The sequence below is a fragment of the Octodon degus genome, unplaced genomic scaffold (genome assembly GCF_000260255.1).
Source record: "Octodon degus isolate 3935 unplaced genomic scaffold, OctDeg1.0 scaffold00057, whole genome shotgun sequence".
NCBI classification, from domain to species: domain Eukaryota; kingdom Metazoa; phylum Chordata; class Mammalia; order Rodentia; family Octodontidae; genus Octodon; species Octodon degus.
Window position 1 is genome coordinate 8,277,779 of NW_004524633.1, and position 21,421 is coordinate 8,299,199.

A 21,421-nucleotide genomic window follows, 5' to 3' on the forward strand; every position below is an offset into this window, starting at 1 on the left:
AAGTCTTGGTTATGCCAATATATAATATATGATATTAATAGATTAGTATTATATTAATATATGACTTGTTGGGGCCAGGGAGATGGCTCAGTGGAATATGCGCTTCCCTGGCAAGGGCCTGAGTTCAATCCTCGGTTCCGCAAAAAAAAAAAAAAGACTTGTCAAAAAAGTTGAACTATAACAAATCAGGCTTAGTCTCTCATATTAGGAAAGAAAAACTAGGGAAAGAACACCAAATGTGGGCACAAGTGGCAGCGAGGCCCATGGTGAGTGTCCAAATGCAGCTGACCAAGCTGTGAGGGACACACTGGCTGGGGTTGGCAGGCGTCCTACACTTTGATCTGGTAATATTCTGGGCATCTAGGCTAAGAAGCAGCATTTAAAAAAAAAATGTATTTAGTACAAGGTCTACAGGATCTCACTACACAGCTTGGACTCACAGTGATGCTCCTGTTTTCAGCCTCTCAAGTGCTGGGATTACAGGTGTGCACCACCATGCCCAGTCTCAATCGCTGTCTCAGCGTGCCCCAGGAGTAGGGCCGGCACGGCAGGCTGGGGACTGAACCCCAGTCACTATGCCTGCCTAAGCAGGCATTTTAGTCCGCTGAGCTATCTGGCGAGCCCTAACAGCTTTTTATTTAATGCTGCAATTAATCTTTTTGTATGCAGTTAAATTAGTTCTCTACATAGGTAAATACTTATGGCAAACAAAGTAGCCAAGATAGAACAAATTCTATGTACAAAAGAACTTCAAGTCAGGAATAGCTGGAAACACAATGTCACCAAGCACAGTAACTTGCAGAAAGGACTATACCTGACATGTCACTTCACCTGTCCTTTCTGAGTATATATTATTTCTGTAAAGAAAACTATGGTGAAAAGTATTAAACTACATGAGCTTTATATTACAATACATGAGCTCCAGGGGATATGGTTCACAAACGCTAAAGCAAGATCTGACTTTGGTATCTTTTTTCTTTGGTTTTTTAAATTTTGAAAAAAAAAAAAAAAGTGATACAATAGCCTTAGTAACAGGGTAACTTTACTGTGGATGAGAAGCACTGGGTTGGGAAATAAAATGAGAAAGTATGTAATAAAATGTATTTCTTAAGTCATTTCACGTTATTATCAATTAACTTGCTTGATCCATGCCCCAAAGCAAACCTACCCTGTCCCGAGAGCGAACCTAAATGTGCAGCTGTTCTACAAAACATCCTCTTGGCCCCAGAAATGAGACAACTGAAGCTGGGCCGGCTCTCTGCAGTGGTTGCTCTTAAAGTTACCATAGCCAAGACCTGCATTCCTCAGACTGCTCTGTAAATCAACTGCAGTTCAGCTGGTCTGACTTAAAAAATTTTTACACATCTAAACACTGTTTTTGACAGATGGAAGTCATTCTATTTTCTCACTATATCCTCTTCCTCATTTCTCCCTTCTTTTAACTATTTAAGTGCTTACTAAGTACTGGGCCTGGTCAAATGCTATGCACCAACTACGCCCTTTAACTTCCAAACAGCACTGCTGCCATCCTCACTTCATAGGGGAGGAACCCAGGAGCAGCCAGTTACCTTGCCCAACGCTGCAGCACCCTGGTACATTTAGGTACCATTCAGTGTTACTAAAAATAATAACACATGGTACCTGCCTGGCAAATATGAAGTCCTGAGTTTGATTCCAAAAAACAAACAAAAAAAACTTATCAATATACTAAACTAGTTTTAGGTTAGTCACATCAATGTCTCTCTCCTTGAGAGCATGAGAAAGCAGCACAGCACAAGTGACTGACTGCAGGCCTAACTTCTGGTGTCTCAAACAGAGGTGTAGTAACTGCTAGGTTACTTGTTGACTTTGTTTAGATATACTGTACAGGTTTATGCTAGATACCAAACATTTTGCAAAGTTCAACAATATATGAAACTAATATTCTTTCATAACCCAAAGGCTTTGCTAACTAACATCAACAAAATACAATTCAAGTGACTCCCCATAATTACAACTGAAGAAAATTTTTAAAGAAAAACATATTCACAGGGTGAATTTTATTATCAGTGGAAAAACTCAGTAGCTTGGCAATTTATTAACATAAGGCCTGAAATAAAAATTTCTATTAATATATATGGAACTGTAATTGAGATGTCTCTTAATAAGTACTAACACTTTTCTAAACAGGAAAAGTAATTTAGTATTTTTAATAACACTAATACCTATTTTCCAAGTTTACAATATAAAAGAAAGAGTTTTAAGACTCCTGTATACCTCTCAGGACAAAGGAGAAATTCTCTCAGACATTTTGTTAAGTGCTTCTAATTTCAAGAATCCAGAAATTTAACATGTACCTTCAAATTAAAAAACCATAAAAACTAATTTTTCTTGCAACTACAATACGGACATAAATGAGAATGAGTCACACCTTAATAAAACATGCAGCACGAATACTTCTTACCTTTTCGGAACCTCCTGTAGCTGATTCTTACTGAAGTTAACAGAAGTGACGATGTTGGTTTTTACTGCATCAAATACTTCATCAGGAATCAAAGGTGTTTGCTTATCACTAAATGAAAAATGGTTTTCAAATGAAATACTCTTAGCAATCCAAAGATAGGACTAGTATACAGTTTTAAAGGCCAGAGGTTTTGTAATAGTTTTCAAGGTTGCTGATTGTGATGTCCCATAAAAATGACAGACAACATATTATGTCACGACACTGCGTGCCAACCTCTGTGCATTCATAAACTCTGTGAATAAAAACCAAGATACTCTCATAATGTGGGAAATGTGGATGTCCTATTGTAACTAGCATATTCTTCTACCTTTGCCTTGACCTAAATTTATAATTTTTCTTTCTTTTCGTTTTTTATTTGTTTTTTGGTATTTTAGGGAAGGGTAGCAGTAACAAGGTGCTCAGGGTCTCAGTACTAGATCGGACTCATAGTGATCCGCCTGTTTACAGCCTCCCAAGAGCTGGGATTTCAGGCATGCGCCACCACACCCAGTCTTACTTACTGTCTCGGCGCGCCCTGGGGGCGGGGCTGGCATGGCAGGCCTGAGGACTGAACCCCCGGCCAATCTGCTGAGTTATTTGGCGGGCCTCTAAATTTATAATTTCAAAAGCTACTTGTCATCCTTTTTCTTAAAAACTCAAAGAAGGGTTATCTGTCATCTTCTGAGGGTAGTACAAGATAACCAGTGCTTTACAGAGCTCATCAGGGAACAGGGGATATGGTCAGCCGCATGGTGCCTGCCTAAGGGGAAGTCCTGAGTCTGATACTAAACTAGTTTTGGGTTCGTCACACAGGTCAGTGTCTCCTTTAATACGTGAGAAAGCGAGAGTATTTGCCTGAGACTACGCTATTCTTGGGCTATTATGAATGAGCTCTGTAACTTCTCTAACCCTCAGTATTTTAAGAAGAGCTTACTGTTATTATTTATGTCACATCTTTTGCAAATGCAAAAATATTTTTTCAATTAACTTTTTCAGTAAGATTTCAAGAAACTGATTAATAAAAAAACAAATTTAATAATTTGAAAATGTATCAATTTGTTATTATAATTAGCCATTATCCTTACATCCTTACACTCTTTTTTAAATAATGAACAATGCCTAATACAACAGCATCCACTTAAAAACTGAGTTTGTACAGCAATTAACCACTAAGAAGAATGTATGCAGTGTGTTCATTATTGAAACTGTCCTACTGATTTGATTTGAAACTGTCTCATTGCTATTTATCAATAAAATTATGGCAAAAAAAATAAATAAAAAAAATAAAAACTCTGAGGTTGAGAATCAGCTTATATTTTCAACAAGATACTCTTTATAAAAGTGGGTTGTGCCTTGTCATGTTCAGTAAAGTGCACTCTGCACCTGTAGTCTAGTAGCTTCAGAGTGGCGATGGCATGTGAATTGACCCTGGACTCGCTTGGCAGTGTCATGGCTGTGGTCTCAGGAACACAGTCACTTCGTCCAGGTCCATCCTCTGGTAAAAGAAAAGTTACACAAAAGCAAGATGTATTCATTCTTACAATTCTCAATATTATATAAAGACAGCATACATGATTCCTAGATGTTAATGATAAGAATGCATTTAAACATATACTTTATTCCCAGTAATTTTGATATCACTCAGAACAGTAATGATAAAAAAAAACCCAATAAAGTTCTTCAGTACTGCTTCAAAACCTGTAAGGAAATTCATTAAGAAGTTTCACACTGTGCTAAGGAAGGATGACAAGTAATCCTCTTGATTGAAGTAATATGGTACCTTAAAGGAATTTGTAAACAAAGAAAAAATACAGCTTCCCTCAAATGCCTACCACATAATTTGCTTATTTTTTCAATTTAAGATATAATGAAGCTAGCTATCCTTACCACTTAAAATCTGGCAATACGCATAATCAAATTTTTTGACATTCTCACACTATCAACCATCTTACTAAACTCCAGAACTTAACACTGCCATCACATGGCATATAAACTTACACACACACACACACACACACACACACACACACACACACAAATGCACGCCCATGCAAACACACACACTTGAAACGATAGTGGATTTTAGAGGAAAAAATGATATGAACAATCTAAAGAGAAGTAAAGTAAAAGTATGTATTTTCAACAATGTGGAAAAGCTTGAACAATTCTATAACTCCTGTATAAGAGCAGAAGACATGCTAGCAGAAAATAAAGAAGTATCAATGATTTTGCTTTAGCTCAAGAGGCATTCAATGATACTTGTTAGATAATAGTAAATACATTCCTCTTTTTATCAATCATTCATTAAGAATGATTTTTTTATTTTTTATTTTTTTTTTGCTCCGAATGCCTTCAGGGCAGGTTTGGCTGGCTTGAGTTGTGGGGATGAACCACAGCAACCTGAGCCTGACTGCTTTGTTGAAGCAGCCACTTAAAGAACTAAGCTAAGGGGCAGGCCCCGAAAGAATGATTTAAATACACAATTACAAGTTGATGTATAAAAATATCCACTTTGAAAAAAAGATACAGTTATTTCCCACATAAATACAATACCAAAGTAGCGTAAGACAAGTGACAGAATATCAAAGAAATAAAGGATATCAAATACATGGCTTGGTATTTATAAGTTTCTTAGCAGTTTAGAGAATATGTAATATGTCTCAATTTCCAGAGACACTTCTAACAATGAGCATTCAGGGAGGCTACTGGCTCTGGGAGGAGCTGGTGGGAGAAATGAATTTATTTTTCGTTATATATCTTTACATATGGTTTTTGAAAACCATTTTCACTTATTGACTTTTTAATTTAAAAACCTATATAATAATTTAAAAATCTCAAAGTAAAGAGGTTCACTAAAGGACAAGTATGATGACTAAAAGTAAAGCACACCGAAGCACACTGCTAACACAGTTCACGAGCAACTTGGTTTGCTAACGGAAACTGCTGGCCAAATTTTGGCTGCTTGCAAACTCCTGAATGGGCTGATAAGCATGACCCTGTCACCTTTCCACACAAACACAGATGTGGCCGGCCTTCTTTTTCCCAAATTGTAAAGCAAATTAAGTTTGTGAGCTGAGGTACCACTGTATACTATCGTGTAACTGGAATAACGGCAACGGAGAGAAGACTGAACGTTTCCAGGAAGAAAACCTCGCTACTGGTGCAGGTGGCAGGTAGAAAGAGCTGCCTAAGACAGTCGCATACAGTGGGGAGGCAGGAACTGTGCAGGGAATTCTGTGGGCTCAGGGAGTTGGAAGGGCACATAGGGCGGCCAGCTGAGCATGACTTCCTGAACCCTAATCGGGAAATCCCCGGGGTGTCGGTTTGTCCCTGGGCAGGTGCAAGCGTGGACTGCCCTACCAACTGTTGCCCTGCTACTGTAGAGCCTTGTTCACCCTGTCACTTGTCCTTGCTTGGTTCTGGGAGGTGGGGCACAGCACCAAAAACCAAAACAAAACAAAAAGATGATTCTCACATCATTTTGGCTGGAAAGGCAAAATCAACAGTACGTCCTAGATTACTCAGTGAGTACGGAACAAAGAAGGACGACAGGGACAGAATCTTCACATAAAATATGCTGTGCTGGGTTTCAGAGCCAGAGTAACAAGGTGTGAGAACTTTGGGGTGTGCCAGAGAAGCTGACAAACCACATCTCTTTGAACATAAAAGCAAAGGGCTGTCATCCACGCATGCATTTGGTACAGGGTCTCACTACACAGCCTGGACGCGTAGTGATCCTCCTGTCTCAGCCTCCGCAGCACTGGGATTATAGGCATGCTCCACCATGCCTGGTCTTGATGGCCAGCTCGGCAAGCCAGGGTGGGGACAGGCAGTACATGCAGTACTGGGTATGGAACCCAGGTCCTTGTGCTTCCCTAAGCAGGCACTTACTCCACTGAGCTATCTCCCCAGCCTCTGTAGTTCTTTTGATTGTGTCCTGTATTCTATCACTTTACCCAGCCTGCTAGGAGCTACCTTGGCAGAAGTGAAGAAGATAATCAGAAAGCTCACATATCACCAAAAGGAATGGGTACGGGATATTTCTGCAGGAGTCCTGTATTTATGGATGAGTGAGAGGCTACACAATTTCCTAGAGCCAAGCAAGCTGCCGCCTCAGAAGAACCATAACAGTTCACTACGCTTTAAACATTCCCATTTCATGCTCCTGACTGTTATCCTGTGTAACTTTAGTACCCTCTATTAAAATGAAAGGTACTAAATGAACGTTTATTGCCCGAGGCCAGAACACGGTTTGGGAGGGAGGAATGGGCCAAAGAGAATTAGCTGAGCCTGCAGATTACGACACCAGGGAATCTGCTACCATAAACACAGGTTTCCCGGCTCCATCCGCATCTACCAATCCAATGTTGCATGAGTGAGGCCCACCGTCTGCTTACAGGCCCTCCAAAAGGCACTGGTAAGCACCAAAGTCTGAGACGCACCATCCCAACCTATCTCTCTAGTCAAGTACCCCATTTTTGTTAAGTAAAACATGAAGATCTTGAATTACTCATACGTAAGTAGCACCAATCCCTGGTGGTTCTAATTAAAATGAATTTATGCATTGAGATACCTGTGAGGGGGCTGGGCTCAGGGTCTCAGAGGCTCAGGTCCACAGCTGCTGAGATCCACTGCTCTAAGCCCACAGGACACAGTATGTTCTATGACTGGCATGGCCAAGGGGGCATGCTCCCCTCACGGGGGCCAGGATGCTAGGGTCTTAATAATTCCCTCTCGGCTCAGCCCCAGGGACCTGGCCGCCCCAGTGAGGCAGCACCTCCGCACAGCCTCCCCAGAGCAGGCTGGACTGGGAAGCGAGCCTTTACCACAGGCCTCTGGGGGAATAGTTCAGATCCAAGCTACAGTGTGGCCTGTTCCTTCACTGGGCAGTTGCTCCATAAAAAGCTCATTTCTTACAAGAAATAAAGTTATGCTTTGATAGGGAAAAGTAGTCTAGATCTTTTACTTGTATGCATGTGAAAGCTGAGGTCTATCTGAAATTAGGTTGTGCATAAACATAACCTGTGCTTCATAAGACTATCACCATTATAAAATGCATGCTTTAAAAAATTCAACTTAACTGTCTTGAAGTCCAAGAACTCAGGCTATATTTTAAGTATGCATACCTGTGCGAACACAACAACATGAGAAGGGATGAGAAGCAGGCTCTGGAAGCTACAAATGTGATGAGACAACTAGTGCAAGAAGTAGCTGTAAATGTCAGGAAAGTGAGCAGATGTGGAGGAGATAAACCTGAAAGCTTATGAATAAGAAGTTGCTTTCGCTCAGGCTTTGAGCATTGATACATTTCTCTCCTACTATTTTTTAAAGCAGGTAAACTAATTTCTTTTCTAGTCTTTTGTGCAGTTGGCTTTTACTTGTTTTTCCTATTTGAAATAAAATTTCCCCACCCCAAATGTAAGGAGAACAAAGGAGAAAGAGAAAAGGAAACAGTAAAGGGACATCAAGGTATGATGGATAAAGGAGCCATGAAAACCAGCTTACCCTGAAGACACACAGTAGAGAGAAACGCTCAGGAAAACGCTTTACTGACCCTTGGTCCGTGGGGTTTAAACTGTTTACTCTGGCAGATGCTAGTTTCCTCCAATTTTTGTTCTATGGACAGAATATGCATTTCCAGAGGGGAGAGGACAAGGGAGTAAAGATGACTGATGCCACGTGATGTGCGTACGCAGCAGGTGTGCTGGGTGACTGCAGCTACTACACACCCCAAGCAGCCCTTGGTTTCGAAGAAACACATTTCCCAGAGACCAGCGTAGGTCAGGACAACAGGAGGAGCTCCTCTAAAAGGAAGAGTTCATGTCACCAACAAATGGGAGAACTCTTTGAGAACACCAGCAAGCAGTAGTAGCAAAGCATTTAATCCTCTGGAAACGGCCATATGAGCAAACCTCAAATGAAAAAACATAAAATGCACACAAATGCAGTCAGGCAACCCCAGCATTCCAACTCAGCCTCTTCTGCTCTGCTCTCCCAGCTCACAGAGGCAGAAGCCTGCACCCTGAGAATATAGGATTCCCTCCCATCGGCGCCGGTGCCCAGCCCTGGCTCTTCCTGGGAGGCAGGCAGCAGCTCGCCTGCCCCAGCTGCTTGCAACTGCGTCTAGATCCTTGTGAGCAGGCTCCGGAGGCTGGGGCCTTTCTTCAGTCAATTCCCAACCCCCCCTTTCGGCTGTGGTTCAAGGCAAGGAGTCAGAGATACTAAGCTCGGGTGACTGCCTTCGGCCTCCAAGGAGTGCTCAGCTCCCAAGGTTGGGTGACACTCAGCCACTGTCCCTATTTTCAGCTCCACAGCCCTGGCTCACAAATTCTGCCTGGCGATGAGGCTATAGAACTGCTTTTGATCTCTCTCCAAAAGAACTGGCCTCTTTTTTCCATAAATTTATTGAGAAAAAAATAGCAATGAGACAGTTTCAATAATTAACACATTGTGGCCTCTTTTTCAGTCAAGGGAAAGCTCTCAGAAATGGGAGGTTTGGGGAAAGACACTTGTCTTTCTCATCTGATTCTTGTCAGGAGCCACTAGAGAGAGAGATACATGGGTGAGCTGCTGACAGGAAAAGGCAGGATGGGAACAGGGAAGCCAACATGGCCCAGTGTCACTGTGGGGCCAAACCCTGCCAGCAGCAGTAGAGGAGTTCAGTTATTCAGAGCAGGCAATCAAGAGAAGCCCAGCCACGGGGTCAGTAAAAGAAAACAGCCCAGGAAAACAGCTAACGCAGCTCAAGTAGTGCAGACAAGCTGAGAATGCCAAAGACAAACACAAGAATAATAAAGATAAGAGACTGGGATGAGAAAAGAGACATGAGAACTTTTATCTCTGGGAAAAAAACTCTAATCTAGAAGAAACAGTGTTTTGTTTTGCATTGTTTTGTTTTTTGTTTTGTGAGCTAGGGTCTTATTATGCAGTTCAGGCTGGCCTTGAGCTCACTGTATAGCTCAGGCTCGCCTTGAACTCAAGGTGCTCCTACTGCCTCAGCCTTCTGAGTGCTGGGTTACAGGTGCACACAATGAGGCATGGCTTGCTAACACTTTAACTGCTCCAATTCCAAACTCAGACTTAAATTCAAGAAACATTAAAAATACAAGATAACTGGTTTCTCTTTTTTTTTTTTTTTTTGGCAGAACTGGGGATTGAACTCAGGCCTTTGTGCTTGCCAGGAAAGCGCTTATTCCAGTGAGCCATCTCCCTGGCCCCGATAACTGGCTTCTTTTAAACTCATCCTCTATAAGCACAGTGGACTTCCTCTTTCTTGGGTAGCACCAAGAACAGTTTGCTTTTTGTTTTTTCTAATAAACACTCCCATAAATTACTCCTTTTGTCCTCACATTTATTCTTCAATTCTGGAAGACAAATTATCAGGTTCACACAAAATTACCTGAGTCTGTAGGTCAGGTAAAGACATGCACTTCTGAGATACACTGCCAAGGAGAGAGGGCTGTACCAGGCTGCGACCCCATCACAACTTGAAGACTAACTCTAGTACTGTTAGTCAAATAGGTTTTGAAATGAAAAGTTTGCCAGGAACATATTGTAACAAAATTAATCAACAAACTATTACACAACAAGTCAAAAGACATCACAAGAGAAATCAGAGAATGCTGAGAGTTGACAGGGTACATGGAAGCAGATAAACAGCAGCCGTGCTGGGAGGCAAATTTATAGCTACTGACATACACTCAAATACATACATTCCAATCAATAACCTAACCACCAACTTTAAAGAAATTGGAAAAAGAAAAGCTGATAAATTAGGTACAATATAGATAGTAATTAGACTGGAAGTTAATGAAACAAAACAGAAAAGTAACAAAATTAATGAAACAAATTTAGTTCTTCAGAAAGCTCAACAAAATCAACTCATCAGTTAACTTTAGCAGGGTAATAGCCCTTGTGAACATAGACATAAAAATCCTCAGTGAAACAGTAACAAAACTATCTGCGTAACATAAAAGGAATCAGACAGAAGGAAGATGGCGCAGTAGATGCCAATGGCCAATCACAACTTCTCCAGGACCTGGCACAGTGACACGGCAAAAACAATGACCTCGCAAAGACAAAGAGAAGAGCTCTGGGAATCAAGAAAGCTACCGGAGAGACACATCAGGCAAAATCAGGAGATAATGCACAGCAGGAACAGAGCAGCCTGGAAGCTAATCCCAGCTCCTGGGGAGAGAGAGGGGTCTGCCCCTGAGAACAGGGGAGGCCATGGCAGCTGGATGAGGGGTGAGACCAGTGGCAGTCATGGAGTGGGGTGGTGTCTGGCTCAAGACTGAGCCACTCCAGGAATGATAAATCACTGACAAACCGCACTTTAGGGCCTCTGGTGGGAGACAGCCAGTGTCACACAGGCTTTATACACATGAAGCGCAGGCAGTCCTGGGGGTCCTCTGAGAGGTGGGCACCCAAAGTGCTTGGAATGAAGACCCCTCTTTCTAGCATAGGGCTCCAAGATCTGTTTGCTTTCCCCACCCACCAACACGCTCAAGGGTTTGCCTCCAAGGTTTCTGGAGAAAATGAAATTATATGCATGGATTTCTTTACTTAGCTTGGGATAACGGCTGCTTAAGAGGAATGTCTACATAAATGCAACTTGTGTGAGGCGCACCCTGGCTTTTTGATCCATAAAATTCTGACTACTCTGATGTGACCTCTGAGTTCAGTTGTGTCAGAGTAATCAACTATTTGTGAAGAGAAAAGCTTATTAGCAGAACAAAGAAAACTCACTGTTAGGAAATGAGCCTTAAAAAAGTAGTTTAATCATTTCTGGAACGCCAAGGTAGAAGGCAAAAACTGCAGAAGAACATGTGCCTGCCGGCAACTCAGGCTGCAAGAAACCCAGAGTTGCAACCTCACTCGGCAGCCGCAACACCACTGCTACAACTGTTTCCTTCATATTCTAGTTTATATCTAGCCTACTACAACAGATGTGAAGCAAAAAGTAGGCTTTATCACACTTTTAATCATGTATTAAAGTTTAATAAGTAATGGTTGAATATAAATACATTTACGTTATTTTCATTTTTTGTACAAGTTCATGTTAAGTAATCAAATCTTAAAAATGTCTCACTTGTTAATTTTTGTCAAAAGTTAGCAAAGCTGTACACGGACAATGAACATTTAATACTGACATACTTACAGGTCACTTGAATTCAAATATTATATCCTGAAAGTAAAGTTTTGCTGCTTTTTCAAAGTTGAAGAATTAGGTACATATTGAGGCTTTGTTATACTGTTTTATAATTGGTAGATTTTAACATAAATCCAAGAGATTGAAAGCAGAACATTATCATTGTAAGTTTAAGGATTTTTAAAATAACTTCAGGATTTTTATGGCTGGTATGGGCCCAAATTTACAGCCACACCTTCCTTTTAAACATTCACATCCATGCTACACTGAAATTCAAGTAGTTAACATGCCATCATCTTTCATATATTCTTAAAATACAGCAGAAAATAGAAAAAAAGCAGAAAGTAGAGAAAATACCTTTGATTTTGCTGCGTAGGTACTTCAGTACTTCTTGAGTTCCTTTCTAAAAGGGTGGAGACAAAGATGTACATTCACCAGGGTACAGCTTATAATTCTACAGATCAGCATCCATATTTGAATTCTGACTTAATAAAGAGCTCAATTCTCAACATTCTTACATTAATAATTTCTCGTCGAATGGTTCTCAAAGGATTTCCTTCTAGTGCCAGGAATTTCAAATGAAGGTTTCCCAATGAACAGGGCAGACTGTAAAAGATTAAATTGATTTCAATTAAAACATTAACTATAAGAATAACATAACCATATAATTGACTAAAAATAAGAACATAAGACAATACATCATATAATAGTTTCAAAAGAGACCAAACTACTAAGCGTGAACTATTTTCCCTGAAGATAAATGCTAAACACGTAAAAGAAAACGCCACACATATCTTTGACACTATGGTATGAAAAGTGTGAAAATAGAAAGGGGTCAATAAAACATTTGCCAAATTCTATCCACTGCTAGAAAGTAAATGTTAAAAATGTTAAGTATTAATGAATCAGTATCTCAAGACAATCACTCTCACTGATAATTTTGATCGTGTACTTCAAGTAAAGACACAAAATTCCTTTTAAACAAAAAACATGACAGAAGAAAAAATAATTTTCAATCACCCAGATGTATTCATTCGAGGAGATATAACCTCAAATTTATTAAGCTTCTTTTTTATTAAGATGACGGTGTGAAAAGAGGATTGTTAGTGTAAGCTTTTAAACAACTGAAAATCACATGGACATGACTAACCAAACTGCAGTATGTAATAAAAATCTCCATTGCTGATGTGAAGAGAACACAGCGCAGGCACTACGGCCGGCACACACCTACCACACAAATGAGCAATCCCATTACTACATACCTAACCAAGAGAAATGAAAATGATGTCCACAGAGACTTGCATAGAAATGTTTACAACAGCCAAAAACCTGAAGAGGACTCTATCAGCTGAGCAGCGAAGAGGTGGGTACATTGCTTGAAGCACATAACAGAATACTCAGTAACAAAAACAAATGAAACTACTGACACCAACCACCAAATAAAAGTCACAAAAACTCCGCTACATGAGCGAAGCCTCATGCAAAAACTATACAGCTCGTGATGTCACTTACAGGGCATCCTAACAAAGCAGAACAAGACCAGAGCAGATCAGTGCTTAGCGGATGTTGGCGGAAATTCAGGGAGACGGACATGGTCTACATGACAGTAGCAAGGATTACACAGAGGGACTGGAGATGTTATCAAAACTACAGTCAATGTCTACATTTTTCTTAAGAACTACTACAGTAGTGCTGGCCATGCTCCTGGGGCGCGCTGAGATGGCAATTGAGACTGGGAGTGGTGGTGCACACTTGTAATCCCAGCTCTTAGGAGGCTGAAAACAGGCAGATCACTAGGAGTCTAACCTAGTAGTGAGATTCTGAACACCCTGTACACCCTTCCCTAAAATTAAAAAAAAAAAAAAAGAACTACTACAGTAAAAGCACAGTGCCCTTGTTCCCTCTCCAAATGCTCTCATTGTTCTTACAACTTTCTGAAGCAATTCTGCAAGGCTTCTTTCATGAATGTGTTTAGCTGGGCTGCCTCAACGTCCTGAACTGACTCATAGTCCATTAGATTAAGGTGGATACAACACACCGCACTTCACATTATTCTGTACAACTCTGCCTTTCTGTTGGACGCTACTCATTAGCAGCGCTCACTGGATGCTTTATCACACCTCCAAAAGACATCAAGAAGAGGGTTTTTCAAAATTGCTTTTAGGAAAAAAATGGGGTAAGTGAATGGGAAGTGCACCCCAAGAGAGTGGGCGTACTCTGAAGGGAATTAGAAGAACTGCAGTATGTCTTTTCATACAATAACAATTTTTAACTAAAGCACTCACTGTGTATTTCAATCACAAGTTGCATAGTTGTCAAGTTATCAAACTATATGGCTGAAGTGGTAAATTTTAGTATGTGTAAACGACACATCAAAATGAGCATAAAAATGAGTATAAAAAATAGATGAGAAGACAAATGCTAAACAACTTAAAACTCTATGAACATAAAACTAGACATGAGAAAGGGAAAAGCTAAGAGAGCAAAAGCAAATCCAGGGTTTGCACTTAAGAACAGGACGCTCTCAGGCAGCAAGGCCGGCACAGGGCTTTCAGGGAAGAACACCACGAGGACCTGGTGGAGTTCTAGTCAAGGTAGTCAATGATCAGGAGACCAGTAAGAGCAGAAGAAAATGGATGAAGCCTGAGTGTGAAACACCCTGGAACTGTTTTGCCGGTAGATTTGGACCTTGTAAGATGATAGTTTTCAATGTGCTGGTGGGAGGAAGACCTGATGCACAAAAACTTCCCAAGAATGGTTTCAATAATAATGATAATAATAATAATAATAGAGAAAGAAAGGGAGAGGGGAGAAAGAAATGAAAGAAAAGAAAAAGAAAGGAATGGAACAGAACAGAGAGGAAAGAGAATTTTAGGGTCTCACTATGATTCTAAAGTACTGGTCCCTCAAGCCCTATATTTCTCCCCTTAGAACCTCTTAAAGAATTATCATACATAATCATATTTGAGAAACATAGCTATGGTCATGGGAAACCATCAAACCTTTTAAGTAGAATGACCTAATTCTTTTTTAATAGAAACTATCAGCAGTGTAAGGAGTCAATATTTAATCAAAAGAAAATCTAGTGATGCAAAATGAATTATCATTAATATCTCAGAAGTATTTACAAAAAGGGAAAAATTCTAATATTTACTAAATACTATTATATCCTAGCTGTGTGTGCATGTGTGTATGCACATGTGCATGAGATACCTAAAACAATTACTTACAGTTTTCTTTCCTTTTTTTAAAAAAAACTTTTATTTATTTGGTTAGTGTCTTGCTACATAGCTCAAATTTGTAGTGATCCTCCTGCCTCAGCCTCCCCAGTGCTGGGATTAGAGGTATGTGCTACTAAGCCTGCTTTCAGGGCCACACAGTGTTCCTGGGTCCCAGGGCCAGCATGGCATGCGGTACTGGGGATCAAACTTGGGCCCCTGTACTTTCCAGGCAGGCACTTGGACCATCTCCCCAGCCCCCTACTTACAGTTTTCTTCTTAAACACTTGCCTTACATTGTTAAGTTGATCTGATGAAATCTCCAGACAAAAATTTATATCTTAACACTTCTAAGGGGCACCTACTGATTCTGTCATTAGCTAGTCACGATACACAGAAATCTGTTCCTTTACGCTCAAAGACTGGAATGGTGGTCCACACATGTAAATAATCCCAGCGCATGGAAGGCTGAGGCAGGAGGACGGCCAAGCGTTCAAGGCCAGCATGAGCTACACAGTGAGACCTCATCTCAAAACAATAAACGAACAAAAATAAGAAAAACAATGGTCAAGCTGTACCATATGCCATATGTGCGCAGCGGGAAAAAACACCTAATTTTAAAGAAATATTCATCAAATATACACATAAGAAAATCTAACGCCTAATTTTTCTTCTGCAAATAGCACCCTATCTTTCCAGCATCTAAGGGCAAAAACTCAGACATCTAATTGGTGCACAATCCAAGGTAAGAAGAGTCACGTTTTTTATATCTAAAAAGTAGCTCCCTGCCTATCATGGTCCTATCACCTTTTATGCGTCTTTGTTTCCTACTTGGTTCCTCCCCATCTCCAGGCAGCTCCCAAATACAGCTTCGCTAATTTACCACCTGCTCCCATCTGCCCTCTCTTCCTCTCCCTTGCCACTGGCATCACAGTTCAGGGCCTGGTACTCAGTGAACCAGACAGGGCAAGTGTCCCTTAGACAGGTGCCTTGGACTAAACTAATGGAATCTGATTAGACTTCCTACTCAGAAAATCACCTCCAGTCAATGTATCCAACCAAACACCATCTATTTATTGTTAATATTATAATCAAACTGGTGGTCACAGTCTTTTTTCAATAGCTTTTAACTAATGAAAACTGATTACTCTAGGGCCTCTTCCACATGGGCTGAACTTGATTTTCAAGCCCTAAATCCTCACAACTTCCCTCCTCACTCTGTCTTTAGAACTCCAAACCTTTGTTTGAACACTTTCCTTTTGCCAAGTGGACTCTGCTTGAGAAGGATCCTAGTCATTCTTTAAAAATCCCTGAAGTGAACGCAGGCTTCACTTTTGCGCTCCAGGTCACTAGCTGCCTCAACCTAACCCCATCCTGAAGGTCACTGCAAAACACTGCACCTACGAACTCTGCCGCAATTCCTCTCAGCAAAGTCCAAAGCCTTTACTCTCCTCAAAACATTTTATATTTCTCTTATGGCTTTACGTTTATTTAACAAATTCAAAATTATTGATCCAGGACTTCCTGTCTGCAGAGGCACCATCTAGTAGTTAGAAATAAAGCCATCAATTACACAAGACAGAAATCCAGCCTGCTTACGATTCAGTTCCAGTAAGTTACAGTTACTTGCACTTACATTTGCTTGTATTGTTACATCAAGCTGGCAACCAAGTACAAAAATCTATTAATATTTCTTTGCATAAAATACCTGCTTAATAAATATTTAGCAAATTCAATGTGCCAAAAAGAATTCATGAATTTTATATATATATATTTTTAACTAACATTATAATCAAATAACAGGCACAAGTTCTATTCCTTTGATGTTTCAACTTACCTACTAATATCATTGTTGCTTAGGTCAAGTCTTTCCAAAGACTGTAGCAGTGTAATTTCATCTGGAACAGATTTTAACTTGTTATCCCTCAGGTCTAGCACAAGGATAGAATTCAGATGCTTAAGGTGTTCTGCCCCTAACATTTCAATCTGGTTTTCACCTACATGCAATTCCTACAAAATCAAAGATCAGTTATGTGTATTTCCTTCAATTCTATACTACACAATGAAAAAACACTGTGGGCTCTCTCACTCATTCTAAACCATTTACACATACTTTAAAAAAATGCAACTTTCTCATTAATATGCTTATATTTTCATGTAAGCCAGCTTACAGCTAATGAAAAATAACAAAAACATTTTCAAGAATTTTCTTGCAATTTAAAAATAACTAAGGATGAGCCTGGCAGGAACATCAAGTGTACAAAAGCAAAGCTGAGCACTAACTTTGCCCTTAAATTCATAGGGTTGAGACAATCAATCTAAAAACCATGGGGGAAAATTAGTTTCAAAACAATCATATACATCCAAAAAAGTTATATATATTATAGTCATCTTGGTATTTAACAGTGTCATCAGTGGTTATTATATATACTATTTCTTACTGGCAAAATCTTCATAATTAGATGAAAAATTATAGTAATTTTTCCAGTGGTTTTTAAAATCACTATCACCATTCTATTTGGGAAAAGATAACACTGAACACTCATACATTAAAAATATATGTAAAGAAAAGTGACGCATGTTACATGAAAAAGATATTAATCCTAGATAGTTAAAATAATTTTAAACACACCTGAGCATGATCAGGTAAATGTGAGAAGCAAAAACTGAACAGAATTAAGTACATATAAATGATTCAATGAACGAAATGGTAAATCTCTACTTAAGTTAATTATATCTTTTCAAAAGTTGACTATGAGCAGTATCACCACTGTCTGATAAGCTTAACACAGAAAAAACATTAAAGGCAATAACAAGGACTGGGGATATAGTTCAATGGCAAAAGCGCCTGCCTGGCAAGCACAAGGTCCCAAGTTTGACTCCCAGTACAACAACAACAACAACAACAACAACAACAAAGTTAGTAAGACCAATGTAAAAGACCAAGACGAGCAAGAAGATTTTTTAAAATAAATTTGTCTTCAAAAATAACTTTTAGAAAATATGCAGTTATTGAAAAGTCAACTAAAGAGTACCTTCAATAGTCTACAAGAAGGAAATTCCGGTAGAAAACGTAATTTATTCCTTCGCAAATAAAGCAATTCTAGAGATTCCATGCCAGCCAATTCAGGGGGTATAGTTTCCAAGAGATTTGAATTGCAATCCAAGTGCTTTAATTCTGTAATATACATTCAGGGAAAATCAGAATTACTTTTTAAAATAATTGTCTAGATCATCGTACAGTCAAAAAGAAAAGTTATTTAAAATTCAGTTTAAGAACTCTAATATATACACACTCTCCACTACATCCTCAATCATCACAAATCTTTTTAAAAAGCTCAGGAGAGCTAACAAGGTAGAAGCACGTGTCCGCGCTGGCTGCCAGACCAGGGCTCTGCTGCGGTGGTCGTGATTCAGACCCAGCGTCTTCCGGCAAGCTGACTCCTGCTCACAAGCTTTACCCAGTTCGTGTCTTCCACCCCCACGCACTTCCCTCTTACTCTTCCTCCTTGCTCTCCTGCCTATGTCTTGTTTCAGTTACATGCTTGGCCTCAGCTCACACTCCTCATCTGAGCACATGCTCAAGAGAATGTCCTTTGTCACAGGATACTTTCTGTATCTTTGTTAAAGGCAGAAAACAAAACTGGAAGGCAAAGGTCTTCCCTGCAAGCATTTTAATAAGCCATTTTCTCCCTAACACACACTGTAGCTCCTCCCACTCATCAGGCCTCCTACACTCTGCAGACGGTGATGATCAACCCTCCTGCCAAGCTGCATACCTAACACGTGCTCTACAGCTTTTCCTATACGCTGAACTTGTCACTTTTAACATAATTCGAGATTCTGCTGATAGATTGCTTTTCTTTGAGGATATGAAGATAACTCTTTGGAAAATAAATGCAGCACTACTTTCTACCACCAGTAGTAATTTATACATTACTTGGCCAGAAGAGCAAAACAGAAGTCACTACCCAATCTACCTGAACCAAGTAAATTCTATACATAAAACTTGGTTTTGAAACTAGAGACTCTGGGACGGGCCAGATAGCTCAGCAGACTAAAGCACCTGCTCAGGCAGAGTGCAGCAGCGACAAGCCGTGCCAGCCCCACCCCCAGGACACCCCGAGATGGCGAATGGGACTGGGTGTGCTGGCTCATGCCTATAATCCCAGCACTGGGAGGCTGACGATGAGGATTGCTACAAGTTCAAGGCCAGCCTGAACTGAAAACTGAGACCTTATCTCAAAACAAACTCAGAGGAGCCTAGTTATCCCATCTACCTTCCACCACTGCTGTGACCCATCGGATGCTAAACCATGTTCACAGAAGCACTCTGGACTTACAAAGCACCACAAAAGTGTGAGACACTGCTCTTGGAATCTGATCATTAGTGGTGAAACAACAACTTACTCTTTTACTTATGCTAGATTATAAGTACCCGTCATGTATGCCTGAGGAATACAAAGCCTGATCATCAATTAAACAGGATAGTGCGAAAGTTGCTGTAAATCTTACAATTTCCCTCAGGTTCCCCACCCCCCCCGGGGGTTCGTGTGTCTGGGCGTGACTGGGGACTGAACCCAGAGCCCTTCATATGCTCAGTATGTGCTGCACCCTGAGCACAACCCTAGCCCTCTATGATTTTTTATTTAGAGACAAGATCTTACAACATGGCCCAGGCTGGCCTCAAATGAGTGATTCTCCTACATTGGCCTCCAGTAGCTTGGATCAATGAATGCTCCACCACACCTCACTATATCGACTTTCTGGTAATGTTCTTATCTCTAAAGATATTTTCAACAAATTTATAAAGAAAACTAAACATGCTTCTTGTATCTTCATACAGGGAGGTTTATATATGTTTCTCTACCACGCATGGCAAATGATGAATCTCAAGTAAAATAACAAATCTTTATATTTTATCTCAAAATTATCAGCAATTATAACAAAAGATCACTTCTTTGATAGCCTTCACAAAAAAGATGGTTATAACAAATGAAGAGGATGTATGAGTGCTTAGCAAAACCAGATTTGATTAGTGAATAGTTTACACCTGATACACAAGGTGCCATCAATCAAGAAATAGTATTTCTGGCTTGAACAACAACAACAAAAACATTTCGTACTCTTAATTGGAAATTCTAATATGACAAAGAATGCCTATTTAAATGCCTATTTAAAATGTTAACTTTTTTTTTTTTTTTTTTTTCTCTCTCTCTCTCTCTCTCTCTTTTTTTTTTTTTTTTTTTGGTACTGGCGATCGAACTCAGGACCTTGTGCTTGCCAGGCAGGCACTTAAGCTACTGAGCTATCTCCCCAGCCCTAAAATGTTAATTTTCATATCCCCTAATAATAGTTTTTAAAAGAACAAAGAAAAAAAAGAAAAAGAGAGAAGCAAACAAGAACCCCCAAATATTAGTTCTCCAGTGTACTGATATAGGGGCTGGAGAGATGGCTCAGTGGTCTAAAGCACCTACTTGGAACAAGCTTGGGGACTGTGGTTCAATCCCCCAGCACCACATGCCAGCAGCCCCTCCCCCAGGTGGGCTGAGCTGGTCACACACACACAATAAATAAATGTAAAATAAATAAAAATATTAAAAAAAAAAAAGAGCTCCCCTCCAGTGTACTGATATAATAGGGCAACGGTAAACTTTAACAGAAAAACAAAATTTTGAACTTTTGGGCCAAGGATATAGTTCGGTGGTGCAGCATCTGTCTGGGAAGCACAAGGTCCTGAGTTCAATTGCCAGTATCAAAAAAAAATTCTTTTTGAACTTTTATTTTAAAACAAAAGGACTAACAACCTAGGCCCTCAGGCAAAGCGCGGCCATCTTGCGACACTGTTCGCTGTTACAGACGTGAATGCTGCAATCACACACCACGGGTGCACTCAATCATGAGACAGGATTGATCTCTAAGAACAAGACTAGTATAGCGGAAAACTTACTGATTTCTCAGATACACAATTTTACCACAATTCACAATCAGACTGTCCCTCCCTCTTCTTAATAAGCCCAAACAACTTTTGGTGGTAACTACTTAGGCAATAGCTGGACAAAAATATCCTGGAGGAAATCTGACTACTGTTCCATGATTATATCAAAAATTATTTCTGCAAAGGCAACATGTATCAATACCAAAGTCAAGCAATTTTTAAAATATAGAAGCTTTACTTTTCATTCTACTCATTTCTGCTGGCAGACTCTTCAGCTGGTTACTGGAAAGGCTGAGTCGCTTCAGATTGGGTAGGGAAGAAAAGCTACCAGGAACAGCTGCAAGACGGTTGTTGGAAAGATCCTTTGAAAAGAGAAAAGATGGAACACGTGAACAAATGAGAAAGCAAAAAGTGAGGAAATACCCTTAAAAGGGATTTGAGAATTGCGAGAGAACATAACATAAAAGACTCTTTCAGGAGAGAGAGATTTTTTTTACCTCTACCACTGAAACTTTCAGTGACTACCATCCATTTGGATATTCTTTCAAAACCTATAGGCCTACTATGTGTCTGTCCATCAGTGTAGCAGACAAGATAGAAGGAAATGCATACTTAAAAAATTAAACTGAAAT

At 40.0% G+C, this 21,421-nt stretch overlaps 1 protein-coding gene across 2 annotated transcripts in view; it reads right to left on the reverse strand.

Annotated features, from left to right (window-relative positions):
- The window catches only part of Lrrc40 (leucine rich repeat containing 40), a 43,155-nt gene that overhangs the window by 8,690 nt on the left and 13,044 nt on the right, over nucleotides 1-21,421 (reverse strand). For both annotated transcript variants that reach the window (XM_004633995.2, XM_023718331.1), the window contains exons 5-11: nucleotides 21,028-21,151; nucleotides 17,887-18,029; nucleotides 16,689-16,861; nucleotides 12,152-12,239; nucleotides 11,991-12,036; nucleotides 3,866-3,977; nucleotides 2,444-2,551 (exon numbers count right to left, since the gene is read on the reverse strand). In XM_004633995.2, coding sequence (XP_004634052.1) covers nucleotides 2,444-2,551; nucleotides 3,866-3,977; nucleotides 11,991-12,036; nucleotides 12,152-12,239; nucleotides 16,689-16,861; nucleotides 17,887-18,029; nucleotides 21,028-21,151 — 794 coding nt within the window. The remainder of the gene's footprint in view (nucleotides 1-2,443; nucleotides 2,552-3,865; nucleotides 3,978-11,990; nucleotides 12,037-12,151; nucleotides 12,240-16,688; nucleotides 16,862-17,886; nucleotides 18,030-21,027; nucleotides 21,152-21,421) is intronic.